This window comes from Helicoverpa armigera, chromosome 15 (assembly GCF_030705265.1).
Source record: "Helicoverpa armigera isolate CAAS_96S chromosome 15, ASM3070526v1, whole genome shotgun sequence".
Lineage (NCBI taxonomy): Eukaryota > Metazoa > Arthropoda > Insecta > Lepidoptera > Noctuidae > Helicoverpa > Helicoverpa armigera.
The window spans coordinates 10,965,799-10,983,375 of NC_087134.1; the positions used below are offsets into that span (position 1 = coordinate 10,965,799).

General features: G+C 34.7%; 2 protein-coding genes across 5 annotated transcripts in view; one reads left to right on the forward strand and one right to left on the reverse strand.

Moving 5' to 3' along the window:
* Window positions 1–1,846: 1,846 nt before the first annotated feature.
* LOC135117870 (uncharacterized) lies at window positions 1,847–7,427 on the forward strand. The gene is made up of 6 exons (XM_064038270.1): window positions 1,847–1,979; window positions 3,172–3,215; window positions 4,704–4,941; window positions 5,329–5,491; window positions 5,931–6,092; window positions 6,523–7,427. The coding sequence occupies exons 2-6, from the start codon at window positions 3,185–3,187 to the stop codon at window positions 6,649–6,651; spliced, it is 723 nt and encodes a 240-aa protein (XP_063894340.1). The 5' UTR covers window positions 1,847–1,979; window positions 3,172–3,184; the 3' UTR covers window positions 6,652–7,427.
* Window positions 7,428–7,640: 213 nt separating this feature from the next.
* LOC110379729 (sodium/potassium/calcium exchanger Nckx30C) overlaps window positions 7,641–17,577 on the reverse strand; it is a 76,459-nt gene continuing 66,522 nt past the window's right edge. For all 4 annotated transcript variants that reach the window (XM_064037986.1, XM_064037985.1, XM_064037984.1 and 1 more), the window contains one exon: window positions 7,641–13,467. In XM_064037986.1, coding sequence (XP_063894056.1) covers window positions 13,224–13,467 — 244 coding nt within the window. In that variant the 3' untranslated portion in view covers window positions 7,641–13,223. The remainder of the gene's footprint in view (window positions 13,468–17,577) is intronic.

Below are 17,577 nucleotides of genomic sequence, written 5' to 3' on the forward strand. Positions count from 1 at the left end.
ATCGACAGCCGTACGAGCTGTTTGTTTGAATTTGTTTCAAATGAAACAACGGATTTTTAGTTTTCATCACGTTTATTTGTAAGAGATTTAGAAAAGATAGTTTAAATTCATAAATAAGAAAGGCCTTTATGAAAAATACTTAAGTCAGTAGTGAGTCCACATAATTGACATATAATTGACTTGCTGTTTCAAGCAGTTTCACCCGCGTCCTGAGTAACAGAATACCCTGATAAAACATAGACCATATCCATATTCAGCGGGGTTAGTGTAGCTTGCGAATAGTGAATTATTTAAACAAACAATAAAATCTTTCCTGTTTAGTGTAGATTACCGTTTAAGCAAAGAAAGTCAAGAAAGAAAAGAGTAAGTCGCTGCTATAAAGACTTCTTGTGCGTCTAAAATTCTGAGATGGCAATAACCCTTTCTCCCCCAAATAATACAAGTTAACATTCTATATTATGTTGATAACATGTTAACCCAAAAAAAAACAGAACGAAAAAATCAGTACTAAGCAAAAACTTTGCTAGAACAATAACCATAATTTCAGTCTAGGTACATAAATGTCAGCGCTTTATTTGCCTGAAAAGGCCATGAAAGCGAAACCTTCAAGACAAAGTTTGTACTTAATTAAGTAGTTTTTACACGCAACAGGAGTATCATAAGCTTGGAGTACAAAGTTCATTGTAATAAGTGTTTGAGGAAAGTGAATCTTAACACTGTAGCATTAGGGTCCGTTTATAAGTAATACCTTAGAACTAAGGCACCCTGCCAGGCCTGCGGGATTGTTCGTAAGAGTTACCTCTGTCCTGGTATATACATTAAGGGCTTAAGAAGGAATATGGTAGGTTTTAGTCAGAAGGAGCCTGATGCTGGAACACGCTGCAGGCTCAGCGGAAGGGGTCATTTGATGATTTCCCACAGAAAAATGAACTCAGGATACATTGGTCACATGCATTTCTTCCTCATTTTATCTACTAAGTTCAACGTACACCATAGACCCTTGTTATACAGCTCTCAAAATGAACTAGTCGTAATTAGTCATCATTTCACAAAGAAAGCTAATGTAACAGTAAATAAGTTAATTTTCATCAATATATAGGTAGATGCATTACATATGTATGATAGATAACAGACAGTGGATAGACTATCCATTTATCATTATTCATAAATTAATGGGGTCACTCCCGGCTGACCACCACTAGGTTCCTTTTTGCACATTAATCAGAAAAAAAAACACTATCTTGCTTTGCCCTACTGACTATATAGTAAATAAACGATATTATGCTTTCCTAAAAGGTTTAATCAATAAAGGGTTTTCTTTGAATAGCGCCGTAGGATTTTAAACGCAAACTTTCACCAGCGGTCAGGCGGTAACCTTAAAAGCTCCGAAAATACTGATTTGTAAAAATTTTTCAGGGGCGGAAACCTACACTTTTCCTGGGTAACATGGGCTACACTTTTAGCAGAAGTTCCTACGGGAAGCGATTGACTCCGTGGAAAACCGGCTAGTATATTCTAATTTTGTAGCCTTATAAAACTTGCTGTTAATAGGTACAAGATCCTGGATGATGGCTGTAGGGTCAGGTTTAAAGTAAAACAGGATACATTGTTAAATAAAAAGAAGACTGCGCCTACTCTAAAGACTAGACTACGCTAAGGTTTATTTACAGCTACAAACGCGTAACTCAAAATTCTCATTAATAATATTAACGCTTGTTTACATAACACACAACACATCAATCATAATAACATGACAGTGAAATTCATCGTAGTACGATGGAGAGTGAAATACTCAGAACATACCCCGTAGTTCCGACAAACTCCTTTACCACGCGCATGCGTACAAATGTCAGGGTCATGACCCGTGCTGCAAGGTCGCTACTGTTTAGCTCACTGTCAGTCTGCAGACCTTCTTGGAAACACGCGTTACTAAATCCAGGACTTCATAATGGATTTTCAGACCTCTAAAGTGATATCAGGTACGCTAAATGTAGAAAAATTGAGCGATTTCCAATATGGCTGAATGCTTGTGTTCGTTTTATGAATTCGAATGTGTTGTTCTTAATTCGAATTTAGGTTGTTGCTAAGCGTCCGTGCATTGTTTAAAGAGGTTAGGGGTGTGAGGTTTTATGTTTTTATAAGGAAAACCGTGTTTGAATAGTGGTTGCTTTTGCCTCTTGCATAGATGTAGGTTATGAATATTCGAGCAGTTATGCCTTCAAAAGAGGCTTGCTCTACAAAGGCTTTATAGCACGTTCTGAGGGATTGTGTACTCCAATTATATGCAGTGATAGGCAGTCACGGTCTAAGATATCATTTTGCATTTCTTAATTTAATCGTAATTGAAAATCTTTGTAGTAATGTACAGTTTTAACTGGTAATATTATATGCCGCATTCGTTGTTTTATTTTTCAGACTATGGGTAATAACGGTCTTATATTGAATTTTCTTGAGAGAGCTACAATCATAAACTGTTTTTATGCCCTGTTCATGTTTTCTTTTTTTGTGTTACTACAACGTGAAACTAACAGCGGCGTAGCGTAGTTAGCTCACGTGTTAAATAACTTAGCTAGATCCGATTAGTTGGAATTTAATTAGATTGTGTGTGAAGTAGATGATTAACCTACCGGTTCTGCCTCCGCTTTCTTCCTATAAGTATTTGAAAATGTAGGTTAGCTGTTACTGGCTGAGGACTTGTTTTCTGACAGGCTAAATTAGTGCAGGGCTCATTTCTCTGACTTTATTTGAATGTCGAAGTTTAGTCTACATCTTAATACGCGATCGGTTTTTAGTTTTCTAGTAAAGATGCATTTTGTTTTTAAATTAGAATATTATAACAAAAGAAATTGCAACCTTTGCGAACCCGTGCACATGTTTTGTTCGCGAACAAATGTTCGGGAATTTACATGGCATATCATTGTTACTGGGTTTACTGACTTTTTAAATTGATTGTAGTTACGTTTCAATTGTTCTCATTCTACGATTGAGTATCTAAAATTGTTCCCAACGCTAAAAACTAAAATTGGTTTTTGTCTACACTTGATGTGTCTGCAGACAATTTAGGTAAAACCGTAGGTGTACTAATAGAAAGAAAAACTCTATTGTGATGTTCTTAAAATTACTTTTTCCTTGACTTACTTACTTATGTATTTTCTTATTTTTCTTTTTCAGTGTTGCAGTAACAATGCATCGGTCACAGTCGTCGTTTTTGAGGGGTAAGTTGAACCAAGGGACTGTTTTATCATTTTCTTAAACATCAATAGTTTTCACGTTAATATCGATAAAAATAAACCATAGATACAGGTTTTTGTTCAATAATCTGTAAGGTTTAGAGCCCCAAAGCTAGAATAAAATAAATTATGTCAAAATTTACTTTGTTTTGTTTTACTTTTTAGTGGTAGAATAAAGAAACTTAATGGAACTGAGTACTGAATATTTTTACAGACAGAATCTAGAACAGAGCATTGTACATATTTATATTCTAGAAAATTCGTAATTATTCCTATCAAACAAATCATGTTACCATTATTTGGAGCCAGCAACTGCTTTTATTGGAACAAATTAATTTATAACTTTTTGATTGGCGTTAACAAGCTGAAGATTGTTTAGGAAGCATAAACTTTGAAATCTTTTGTTCTTGGAATTCTATGAGCAAGGAATAATTATTTTGTATGAACGAAAGTAATTATATCGACTTGATTCGGTTTATTAGGCTTCGCGGTAACCTCTAAAAATAGCTTGTTTATCTCTGAAGTTAATTTCAAAATTCGGTTCAATCATTGTACCGCAACAACGAACAAAAAAACAAAGTTTGGTTTAGGTCTTGATGTTCCTCGCGGTTTCACCCACGACAAAAGAGTAGCGTAAGTCCTTTCTTCAGCTTTTAACTGGTTACACATCTCATTTAAAACGTTTCAGTATTTGGCGAGAAAGGGTGACAGTTAGAAAGACTTATTTTCACATTTACAATAGCTAAGTTTAGAATTGTAAAACCACGTTCATATTTCTCAGTAAATATTTACAACAAACATTTAACCCGACTCAACATAACTGCGTTTCAAGAGTATGTTACAGTTAAGCTAGATTGCTTTACAAAGTGGCTTAATTAACACCCGTAATACATATACATCATGTATGTGTTATGTTACTCACACATGCATAATCCTATGGTGACTATGTCAAGGTGACACTGAGGCACTTCGTTAAGGCAAAGTTGTTAATGGTAGGTACTGCCTATTTAATGCATTTATTTATGAGTATCGGGAAATGTATATTAATGGAAAGTTAATAGCTTATCGAGTTTGCGGTAAAACTTGAAATGCCAGTGACGCTTTTGCAAAATAATCTACGTAATGTTTTTAAACCGCAGCGTTAAATTGTTTTAAAAGTATCGTAAGTTAGCTGGAAAAATAAATTAGTTTAAGATAGAAACTAGATTTTTTTAGGAAATAAGAATAAGAATCATTTGCACAGAATATGAAAACTATGCTTGTTATGCTATTTTATCCTCAATTGACTTATGAAAAAGTAACATTTTTTAGACATTTGTTTCTGGATCTTTGTAACTCTATAGGTCGAAGAAAAAAATGTCAAACAGACTAGATAACAGAAAGACTCCATTGTCGTATAAAAGACAAAGAGTCCAGATACCATATTTCATTTTTGTTTCCTGAAATTCAATAACCGTATTGATCATTTCACAGCATGCAGCGTCCAAGCTCTAGAAGATTACGACACACCAAGAGCTCCATTACTCCGTCAAGTATCACTAGACGAGGAGCGTCGGGACGAGTGCCAGGGTCACTGGCGGGGGCCTGAACTCCAGGGAGAGGAGGAGGAGAGGGGAGTGCGGCTGTTCAGAGCTCTGCTGCTGCAGCACTTGAGGCTGGAGAGGCTGAGGCCCCCGCCGTGTTTTGTGGCTCCGGCGAGGCCTGATCAGAGGTGAGGTTTAATTTTAGTGGAGATTCTTTCTAGGCTGCTTTATTTTCCACGCTGACTCGCTCTTAGGAGATCAGTAAGCTTAGTGTACTAGAATTGGCATAAACACAGGTGGTCTCTACTTCCTTACTCCCGCAATCCGATGGCGATCCGACACGACCTCAGAGACAACAGGGTCCACATTTAGGTTCTCAAATATGCCACCAACTTGCAGACTTCAGGCTCCATTATGGAGGAACTTGAGAGTCGAACCCTCTTTTTGTGCATTTATACCAAAATAATAATGGCAGTGATGGTAAATCATATACCCCATAATATTGGTTACGTAGTTTCTAAACATGTGCCTAAAAGTCCTATCTTAATCATAGGTCCTTCTATGTATTTTTCCAGAGGATGGTGGATGTACTGGCGCGACTGGCGTTCCCTGGAGCGAGCGGCGCGAAGGTTCCGAGAGACGAAGGCGCGGGCCCGCCTGGCTGCAGAGGCAGAACACATATCCCTGCTGAGCCTCGATGAGGTGGAATTTGAGGATATCATGCAGGAACTTTGTCAGGTATACAAACGACTAATAGCTGATGACTAATGCAACAAGAATCCTCTTGATTAAAATCTACTTCTAAAGATTTTTCTTGTAAGTAGTGATGGATTGGAAAACTTCATAGCACGATCAGAAAGTGATTTATTAACTTGTAGCGCTGAAAGGCGTATATAAATAAAACTTCCGAGTTGCAGTTAAATTGGCCCATTGCAGTTAACGTTCATATTATATATTTTTTGGTATTTTTATATTGTTCCTCTGGTGCCCACTACAGGATGTTCTAAAGGATCTTTGCATCATCATTACACATAGCTACTTAGTTGTGTTGATTTCGTGATTTTATCTGACTTATTTAATGCGTTCTTGTCAAAAAAGACGACCCACTGACCAAAAACTCTTCAAAACAACCATCAATCCCTTTAAGGTTCTGTTCATTATTGTATTCTTCTTCCAGGCCTGTGTCCACACAGAACAAAGAGCACTGGTAGTGCTAGCGTTCCTCTGCGAGGTGTGCGCCCGCGCAGTCAGAGTGGGGGGCTGGTGCAGAGCTGTGGATTGGGCGGCCAAGCACGTGGCTCAGTGCGCCACGCCTTGGGCCATCAGGCATGGTGGATGGGTATGGATATTAGTGAATATAGTTAGAGATGTAAGCAGAAAACATACTGCGCCAAACCCGAATAACTTGGGCATAGGAAGTCAGTAGGAAGAAGAAGTTAGTAGTAGTTTGAAAAAAAATCTAATAATAGGTACGTTAATAGCAAATAGCCGCAAACAGTTTCTAAGTTTCCTTGGTATTTGTTTTTTTAACATGAAGTTTGTGGCCAAACAAAAGGAAATATCATTCCGATTTCTGGTACATATTAGGAGGTACAGTTTTAAACTTCTTATTGAAGGTGTTGTAACATAATATAGTACATATTTACTTTAGTCGTTAGTCATCGTAAAGTTTATATCGTGTTTTTTTTGTTGATATTGACAATCCATACATAAGTAGGTTTTAAAATAAAATACATATAAAATAATATACCCATTTATTTTATTTTCAGAGTACAGTCGTAGAACGTGCAGGCGGTGCCCGTCGCGATGAGACGACACTTCTTGCCGGCGCGGCGCTCGCTGCTCTACTGGCGTTCTTACTGTTCTGCCGCGCGCGTCTGCGCACTGCACTTTTGTAAAACTACCCTACAACACTACATGGGATCAGTTGATGCGCTTTAAGCGAAAATAGACCGTCATACAGGTAATACAAGTCTCAGAATTGACTGGCATTAATTATTCCGGTTCTGGTTTCAACTGGAAACAGACTCAATTTGGAACAAAGACAGGTGAGGTGGTTGACATTATTTCCATGGTCTGAAATCTTTAAGGCCAGGGTATGAAAGATTGTCTTAAGAATGTTTGTATTTGATAAGAATTACGTACCTAGTACTTTATAGTAATAAGTCTAAATGTGATGTTTAGAAGTTTTTCGGCACAATATTGTTTTTATTTTTGTAATCGCCTTCTTTAAGGGTTAGATTTTTTAAGATTTCGTAGTTTTTGCTTGTTCTATGTTGCTTCGTGGTCAGGTCACTTTTAACCTTTATTATGTGAATTGAATGTTTTTCTTGATAATGTGAATTAAGAAACAATCTTGGTTGTTTTGACGTCTAAAAATATTAAACTTTCAATTGCTTATTTCTGTGTCAAAGTGTGTTAATAATATTTTAGTAATGTACCTACTCTGTGTTAGTTAATTTAGAAATATATACCTATCGCTGTCCAAATTATATGAAAATTTCTTAAATTAAATATCTATTTGTATATGTATTTATGGAGATCCTTATTTATAAAGTTATCTATACCTTTTGAATAAGCCGTGTGAAATATTTGTGCCACAAATTAGCTCAAAGCCATATTGAGTGATTAAGTTTGTTCTAAATTGTATTTTTAAGTTTTTTCTAACACCAACTTTATGGAAATAATAAATATTTTGATTGGAATTTTTTGTTTCATTTGTGGCTTATGGCTAAGTTAAAGCTCATGGCAAAAATCAATAACGGTCGCTCGTAAAACACTAGTACTCAGCTGCCTCCGGTAAGACTCGGAGCCGACCCCAACTTAGTTGAGGAAATGCTAGGCAGATGATGTTGGTCAATTATATCACAGAAAAATAAAACTCACATTTTTTCACTCACTATTTTATTATTTTTATTGTAATTTTTCATAATACCGTCGACAGCCGACGCTTGGGTACGCCACGCTCTTTATTTACGTCAAATTATAAACACTGATACATACAAAATTATCTCACAATATATAAATGCAATAAACTAGTGAATTATTAAAACTATCACAATCTTTTAATCTTCAACAATCATTAAAAGCTTTTAATAGAACAACAATATTACTCGATCGGACAATAAATATATTACTTAATAGTATTCATTTATAACAAATAACTGTGTGCTTCACTTATCATGTACTACTATCATATTGAAAATGAGGAATTCTACGTTCAAATTACTTTATTTAAATCACCATTTTTGAACGCAGCATTTAATAAAGTTATCAGATCTATCGAAAAATATATGTAAATATATGTGCTCTATGGTATTTATTAAAACGTTCTAGTAAAATCTATTTATTTTATTTAATAGTTTCCGATCGAGATTCACAGCAAAAAGACACAAATGTCGACGAAATTAACTATGAATACTCAAATTAACTACGGAAGTCATAATACTGTTTAAAACTTTATAAAAACCACAGACACTTATCGTTTGAATGAAAAAATAATAGATAGAACAAGAGCTTTTCTCCTCCCATTTTACTCGTTACAACATGATGAAAATTCCTAAAACTTATCTACAGTTTTTTAAAATTAATAACATTTTTTTTACTTTTACCTAATTTGTAATATCACTATTAACAACCTACGCTGTCATCTCGATTCCGACGACTTCTTGTGATATCATTTTATAGTTTAAAACAAACTATTATTTAAAATCATTTTAGCATTGTCAGTCACAACTTATGACGACGACAGAATTTAAACATTAATTTTACATTGTCACTTTTAATTTTATTGTTGTAAACATATTTGACATTGTGAAATGAATTGACATAACAAGTGCAAAGGAATGAACACTTCTCGGAATGTCTTTCGAAATCGAGACTAGTCAGCTATAAACGAAATCGATGACTATTCAAAGTCACTCCACTTTTTCCTTTACGATCAATTTTAAAGCTGAAACAGTAATCAAATTAAAACCACTTATTAAACAATAATTATGGTGTTCATGACAATAATACAAAATATCATCGTAACAAAAAAGTGGAATGAAGAATCTTTTTTATTATCTGCAATAATTTACTTTATAATTTTTATATAAAAACCATCATTTCTAGTAACAATCTCTACCTGGATATCATATTTCAATTTTTTTATTAATAAACATTTTTTTTTGTATTAATGATAGCGTTTAAGCCTAGGTCTTAGACTACGAAGAAGTTATAAAGGATATTTTATGTATTTAATCGGTGTCGGAAGAGGACACCGATTTATATTGATAAATTGTAACTCTTACAGACACTATTAGTTATAACGAATTTTGAAAGTTAATGAGTTCTAGCTCGGCTCGTGCTATTTGGTACTGAACAAATGCAAGTTTAATGTAACTACGTGGTCTGACATGCATAAAGGCGAGTTTACAACTATACAATTTTGACGCCAGAATGTAAAATGTCAACGTCAATTTTACATTCTGACGTCAAAGAATAGAACCTCGTGATATGATTATAAATATTCTTTATCAGTTCAATAACTAACAGCTTTAAACGAATGGAAGGATGGTTAATTTACAAAGCCTAATTAAGTACATTATACAAGAGATAGATAGATAGAAATCTAGTGTATAAAGTTATATAATTTAATAGCATATAGAATATTTCAGAGGAATCCAAAAATGTAATGGAAAGTTTAAAGTTCCTTTCGTGCTCGAGAGCTCAGAACTATTCACAGACTTCTTAAACTGTTGGACTCGTCGACAAACCTTAATTGTTGTATTTTTCATTACATTTTTGGTTGTTCTCAGTATAGGCATAATGTACTCACGGTACTTGGTGCTTCAGATAATAATATTAAGGATACTTTTGTTTACTACAAACTAGTTTGTATCATCGTAAAGAAAAGTTTATTCATATCGAATTAAGTTACTTTATAGAGTCAAATTCTTAAATTTTTATAGAGTGGCCACTACACGTACAGTTTTTGTATATTTTTGATGTTTTTTTGAATTTTGTAGTTTTCATAGAAGTGTGGGTTAAGAATATAAAATGATAATAGTTTTTTCTTGAAACAGGTGATTTTTTAATTTGTCCAAATATGCCGTGATGTGTAAATTGAAAGCAGTGTGCTTTGAAATGATTTTCAGATCTGTGTTGGTTAGTACGTCATCAAAGAAGATACATAGATGAATTCGTGCTGCAGTTGTAACAAGCATACTTTCATTGGACGAATTATTTTCCACACACCAGTACTTTTCTTTTTCTACACTCTCAAATGATTTTATCTTTTGGTATAATCCCATTATCTTTCGTAAAAAAATCGAATTTTAATTTCACAGTAACTGTCCAGTAGTGGCGTCGCTAAGCGAACTACAGAAGGCTATCAAATCCAAGCTTATATGTATATACATAATACTATATGAAAACTCGAAGAGAGATGATGTCTATATAAATATTTAATATAATACACGTCATAAGCATGCTTCTTATCACAGATTATGACTTCACGATGTCCGGTAGCTACCGATATGTCATCATTATAGCAACATTTCATTTTGTTTTTTACTTTTCATATTTTTATATGGCAATATTGCTGTTTCATATTGTACTAGGCACCCTGTTCCAAACGAAAATTTGTGTGAATTAGTCTGGAATAAGTATCAACAGGAATCACTTTGTTTCTCGATGCAAAAGATTGCTTGAATTAAGTATTTTGTACTGCTCGTATTTCGTGCTTCTTATAACACGCAATATAGTTAGTTATATGTAGCTCAAATTTTGGAACAGAGCTAAAAGTTTTGTACTTAGAAAAACATTAAAGACAAGAAGAAATTTCGAGGAATAGATTAATTAAAAAAATGGAGGTTTGAAGTTGGTATCTCGAAACACAATCCACCATTTTCTTAGTTGATCTGTGCATACTTATATTATTTCTGGCAATAAGTCAATCCAAATTACAGTAGCCAATCAAATTGATTATTATTATTGAGGGCTCCAAATTCAGATTGTAGAAAATAATTGACTTTGTACATTTATGATGTTCTACAATCTGATTTCTGAATGAAAATATGAAATGCGACTTTTCCAAATGAATTGATGATTTCACAAATATGATAATGACAGTTCGGTCTAGCAGTAGCTTTAGTCCAAACTATAATGATAAGCTGATGATAAGGCAATATAATGTCCTTATATACCCGTAAATATTGTTTTATTATAAGAACTGATACAAGACGAATATTACCATCCTTCATACACAAAACAACAGTTTTAACCCTCCAGTACTGTCTTAAGAGTACATTGCATATCTCGTCAATTGAGTGTTTCATATTTAAACTTTAAATAGTACAAACGTTATTTATATGAAGAATGATCTATACAACAAAACGTTACAAGTTGATGTACAAAGCGAACTTTAAGAATTGTTGGTTTACTTGTGCGTATATAAGTAGAATAGATCATGACATGAGAAGTCACAATGAACTCTAATTGTATTAGCTGAAAGTCCATTTTTGTCACTCCTCTTGCCATTTCCATTGAAGTCCAATAATGCTTTCTCCATCATTTGAGCGACACTAAGGTCTGAAGTGTTAAAGCTTAACAATATAAATATTTAACTATCTATTCTAGACTATTTATTGCTATGTCAAATAGGCGGGTTATTAATATAAAACTTTTTGGGTATCAACAATTCAACTTACGATCATTTTTATTAAAGTTTCTCATGAGTCAAAGATTATAGAGTGATATCACGTGCAGAAGCGGAAAGTAAATATAAAACAGAAACTATGGACGGTTGACAAGATGTTTTTTTTCAATTTTTTAATTTTACTGAACCGTGCCCTTTAAATATTAAGGAAGAAGAGATTTTGAAGACATAGCCGTAATATTAAGAATTGACTAGCCAGACGTAACTATCCAATCATTTCTGCCGAAAGTCAATAGATGAAACGAGGAGTAGTATGGTTCATATAATTATAGATAGACTTTATAGAGATAGTGTAAACTCTAACTACCGTATTATATTGTAGAGCGGGACAGATGCGTCCTCAGATACTCTATAACACTAAATGTAAGCGTAGTCTTCTAACAGATGATAAAGTGATATTTTTAACATTTTCTTTTCTTTTTTACTGTTAATTTATAAAAATCGAAGCTAAATGTTACTGAGTTCGTAAAACTCTTAGGCACATTTTATGGAATGAGATTTTATTTAAAACTTTCACATTTGCCCCGCTCTCCCACCCTCTATGTGTGTATGTACATCTAGCTGTTTGTGCGCGCACACACTTACATCAAATCGCTTCATTATAACGACACATTAAAATATAAATCATCCACATGGACCGGCGCGGGCGGCGGCTCCCGCGCTCACGAAACTAACTCGAAACTGAACCCAACACAACGCGACCAATATTTACAAAAACAACTGACACATTTAACGACAGGTTAAGAACTTAGCCTTAAAACTTCGTAAAAGCGCCATCGAGTTAAACAACTAACATTCATATAAATAACTACAGTCTCTATCATGGCTAAATATTTACTTCAGATACAAAAATGTTGTATCTCATTATAATTTACATACAATGCAAAATTCTTAATAATATGATCAGAACCACTGAAGCTTTCTTTATTGCATTTCATAGGAATTGTATTTTCGTTAATTGTTCTACTGTCTTAAGTTTCTCTTATGTATAAATATTTGGTGCAAGTAAATCTCTCGTCATTTATCAATACAATCTATTACAAGCCTCCGTTTAAAACATCTAAACGAAACTTGATCAAAGCAATAACAAAGTAAATGATTATCTTTGAGCAATACCTTACTGCTTGTGCTATGGCAACTAGTCAACTAAAATACAAAACTAAATAATTCACAACGCTAAAGTAACCGTCTTATAATACTTACACTGTTTAAAATATTATATAGAATTTAAATCTCGGTTGCAGCGAGCTACGTCCAATTTTACATGTAAAAATAGATCATTAGATTTAATTATTCATTTAAAATAATTAAATGAATAATCTATCAATGTTCAACGTCATGTTGTGTCAAATATGTCAAAGTGCTCTGACAGTTTGACGTCAGAATGTACACGCGCAGTTTTACAAATTGACGTTGAATTTACATGAAACCTCCGCTTGGTTTGCGTCGCATAGTCCGCTGCAATCGAGTCGCAATATTGCTGGAAGTACCAACTTGCTACAATTTGACTGTCGACTATTTGTTTTAGGTAAACAGTTCTGCAATCTAGCGTTCTCCACTATTTACCATAAACTATTTTAAATTCTGCTTTCCTCATCCTCTATAGGATTCTACAATAAAATACTTTCCGGCTTTTCTATTGCATTCGACTTAAATTTCATTCCGTTATTCCTTTATCATTCCCAAAACGAATAGTCACGATCAAACGCTCATCTGAAATGTCCAATCCCTTATTCAATAATGAGAAGACCAAAAGACGAAAAGACCAGTCTATTCGCTCGGACAGTTGAGGTACCCGTATTCGAGTCCCAAGCTGACTCCTACGAAGACGAAGTAGAGGAGGAACATGGTGAACCCTAGGCCCCTGTTCATCTTCCACCTGAAGCAGGCGATGCTGATGATGACGAAGATCAACATGGCGAACAGTAGCACTATGCTGCAGACCATGCCCTTGGAGTTCACTTGGACTGGCTCCCCGTTGATCAGGCCGTACAGGAGCCATGGAAGGGGAAGCCTGGAATCAGAAACAGTTAATATTTTAATACTTTGACATAAGCGAAAACCATGACTGATAGCTAAATATAAAACTGAAATGTCAAGCTTAACGTTAGTCAAGAATTACAGAGTTTTTCTGTTATACAGAAATCCTATATCTATATGGAATTTTCAGTCGCAAAGTCACAGATTTTTTCGCAAACATAGACTCTCTTCTTGTGTATTTGGACATGGTCAGATTCCGGAAAATTAAAAACTTTTCATGCGGGCGCCGCGGGTACTACCCAGCTACTAACTTTAGTTATTGTTGTCCAAACTAGTTCAAACTGGGTCACGTCAGTTGTAAAAATATTAGTTGAAAGTTTTATTAGCTCTTACAAGTACATTTCAGAAGGTTACCGTTGAGAGATCATAAAATCGGATTAGCTATAATTTATTGGATTTTATAGTTCGCTATTGTTCTTTTGTGTTCTGTAATAGAGAAGGCTGAACTTTTAAAATGTTACGGCTTAGGGACACGGTAGGTTGCAAGGAGTTCATAACCCCTAGGTATTGATGTCAAAGCTTTATTTAATGACAAAGAATATATAGTAATCGGCTTGATACACAGTTTATTCAAAACTACGTAGTACAAATCTTATTGCTATTGACAAGGCAAAAATCCCGACAGTTTACGTCACAAAAAATCTTAACATTATTCTTTCGGTTGACCCAGGACGCAAAGTTAGGCATGCGATCAGCAGATCAATCACCATACAAGGCAGAACCGCTCAACATTTAATAAAAACTTTCCAAAAGCAGCTAACATTTACCAATTTATAAATCACGGTAGCTAAAAGTCCAACATTGTTGAACATAATGCCAATAAAAAACATTGTTGTACATAAGCACGGTGTGTTCAACATTTTGTTGTGACTGTAGTTGGCATTTGTTTCTGACGATATTTGGAGCGAGGTCGTGGGCCGAATTATGTTGATAAATATCATAGTGTTATTTTTTATCGTAGTTTCGGGCAGGGGTGCTTAAGGTGAGTTTGCTGGGGTCACTCCGCGCTGGTTATTTTTCTTACCCCAGTTTTAAGTGGCCTTAAGACTGATAGTGAAACGTTGGACAATATCGGATTTTTCATTCGATTTTTTCCGAGTGGATCGTATGGGTCAGATTTTAATGAAGTCGAGAGATAATTTTTGAGTCACGCGTAAAGAAAACGAGCGCAAAATCTGCTGGTGTAGAAGTGCTGTAAGGGCTTATCATTTTGGTAATTTTATATATTTCAAATTATTACATTGAAATAATATATTTACTTCATTATGATTTCAAAGATATACATAAAACTGTACCAAAAAGCCATTTTACAGCTTTACAACGCAGTGTAGTTTTGACGTCAATATAAAAGTAAAATTGTAAAATGTAAAATTGCATATTTATTTTGCAGATGTTATAAAATATGTATTCCGGTATTTTACCATATATACTTATTTCTAAACTTTGTAACTTAATCGCTTTTTATGTGAGGTCGTTCGCGAAATTGGGGTGATTTTATTTATTGCTTGTAATTCATATACACCATACTTACCTATTAATATCATAGCGAAATCGCTACATACATACATTGTATGTATTTATATAGCCAAATATTACTGTACTGAAGCACAAACATTTTTGGAGCGTATATTTCCTAACTTGCAAGCCCAGGTGTCAGAGTTTTCTCAAATCTGCTAGACTGCCTCTGACGTAGAATTGTAACAACTATTACTACTGAGTAGCATTCGGGGACGCCGCAGCTCTACGTGACAACCCAGGTACGGGGGTGTAACTTCAAGATCTTCTCCGGACTCCGGGCTACTTTGTTAAACCCAAAAAGCGATTTCAACCCAACCCGGGAATCGAACCCGAGACGTCGTGCACAGCAGTCACACAATGCTACTAGACCAACGAGGTACACAGTTGTAAAAACAGAAACTAAAAATTGCTTCACTATGTCATAGTTAAACAAACAAATTTTGATCGCGTTCTGAAAACAAATCTTTTAATAAAATGGCGGCCGACACGAACGGTAATATTTTAAATCGTATTTAAAATGGCCGACTTTCTTTTATGGCGAATTCGTGTTTATTGTAAAAAATAAACTGTACGAAATTACTATGAATTATGTTAAAGTGGCTTATGGCTAAGAAACATTATAAGTTGACTGATCTTTGCTTGCCGCGACAGTTCCTTGAATAGGTGATATACTTACATCACAAAGGGTAAAAGTACCTGCCTATAAGTTTGCATGTGGTACTCTATCATGAAAAGATTAGATTCGGTAGGCTTTTTATCTAGTTTCCCGAAGATGTGGACAAAACCGCAGGGATTTATCAAGAACAATTAATACTCATGCTTCAATTTATTTTGCAAGGAAACTTACTCAAATGTTAAACTAACTGTCGCGTTATAAAAAAGCTCAATAACCCCTTCAAATTAAAGTCAGCAGTAAATATTAAAACCAGGCCACTCACAAACAAAGGAGAATCGAGAAAAATACACATTTTACTAAAGAAAATTATTCTCAAGCCTGACCCAAATACGAAATACGTTTTGAAGACAAATCGCAAAATAGTTGCAAACTGCATTGCGATAGTACCCCCTCCACTAGAGGTCCTATAAGAGTGCACACTGTAAACTTTTAGTCGGCCGATAGTCTGCTTGGGCTCATAGATCAGTATGAAGATGAATGGTAGGACGCACATTACAAAGATCAGGTATTTAGCCGGTATCAGACCGACTGAAAACTTGGATTGGAATCAAAATGTTCTTTAAAAAAATTGCGAACCGTCAACTTTTGGCCGTCTGTTTAGTCTGCAGTGTCTAGAAGACTTAAAAGTCCTCCCGTTTACGAATTTTATATACCTGATATAAAGCATTAATCTGTTGTTCAAAATACGACTCTATGTCTATAGCATTAAGATTGTTATTGAAGATATTCCGCTATTCATAACGTTTGTTCAGAAGGATTTATACGGCGGTTTCTTGATCTACAATTGTTTAGGGTTAGAGGTTTAGAAGGAATAAGGCGATTAACTAGCAGTTTATAACTTTTGGTTAAGTTAGGGATTATTTCGATAAATCTTAGGCGGGTTTAGCGGTTATTTTGTTACTATAATCTTGTTGTTTTAGATCAGCGATAGTACTCTCTGATGTAGAACTCCAAAAGCTTTTTGTTTCTTGGTACTAATTACCTAAATAACAAATTGACATATTTCGTTATCAGAAAGGACTAGGACCAGACTTGAATCAGATTTAATTACAAAAACAAACTGAACTCTAAAATATCCAGCTGTAGTTTCTTCAGCCCGGGTATCGAACCTGAGACCTCACAATGCAGTCACATGCATTTCCATACATGCGAGTTCCAATAAATATTACCAATGCACCTTTTAAACCAGCAATTTTGTCCGACTGAACAACTAAGTGGCTTTGTGGCTTCATAATAATTTGAAGACCTCACAAAGCCTACACTTAGTTTAGGAGTATTTCACCGTTTGGCAAAATCAAATATGCATAGTGCCAAATACATTATGATGCGTTTTGCCAAATGCGAGCTAGATTTGGTCTGTATGCATCGGGTCTGTGGTCAGTATTGCGGTTTAGCTCATAGAAACAGTGCAAATTATTTCAAACGAATTTATAATTACTTCATGGCTTACTACAAAAACGTACGTTATGTAAAATAATACCGATAATAGTAGTATTATTTGTTATAGCGGCAATAGAAAAACGTCTAATACCTATCATGATTCATGAGATACATGCCTGTTGGTAGACAGACGAATAGACAGTGGAGTCTCAGTTACAGGTTCCGTTTTGGCCTTTTGATAAGTTTTTACTTCAAATAGGCCTTTGCAGGTTGAAAATACAGAAACTATTTACTTTAATTTGTTACCTTAAAATGCATACACGCAGAGATATATCCTTCCCAACTTTCATAAAATTTAAAATTATTGATTTCTATCTATTAAAGTAGTCTATTTGCACGTTACATCTCTCCTAAAACTTCTCGAAATTGCGACCTACAATGTCTTCAGCCAATATGGCGGAACCCATTCCTAAGCATATATTCGAAGATAATATAACAAGGAAAATCATC

Coding starts and splice junctions, on each gene's coding strand:
- LOC135117870 (XM_064038270.1), top strand. CDS start 3,185: ATGCATCGGTCACAGTCGTCGTTTTTGAGGG. Junction 3,216..4,703: donor ACAGTCGTCGTTTTTGAGGG/GTAAGTTGAACC, acceptor ATCATTTCACAG/CATGCAGCGTCCAAGCTCTA. Junction 6,093..6,522: donor CCATCAGGCATGGTGGATGG/GTATGGATATTA, acceptor TTTTATTTTCAG/AGTACAGTCGTAGAACGTGC.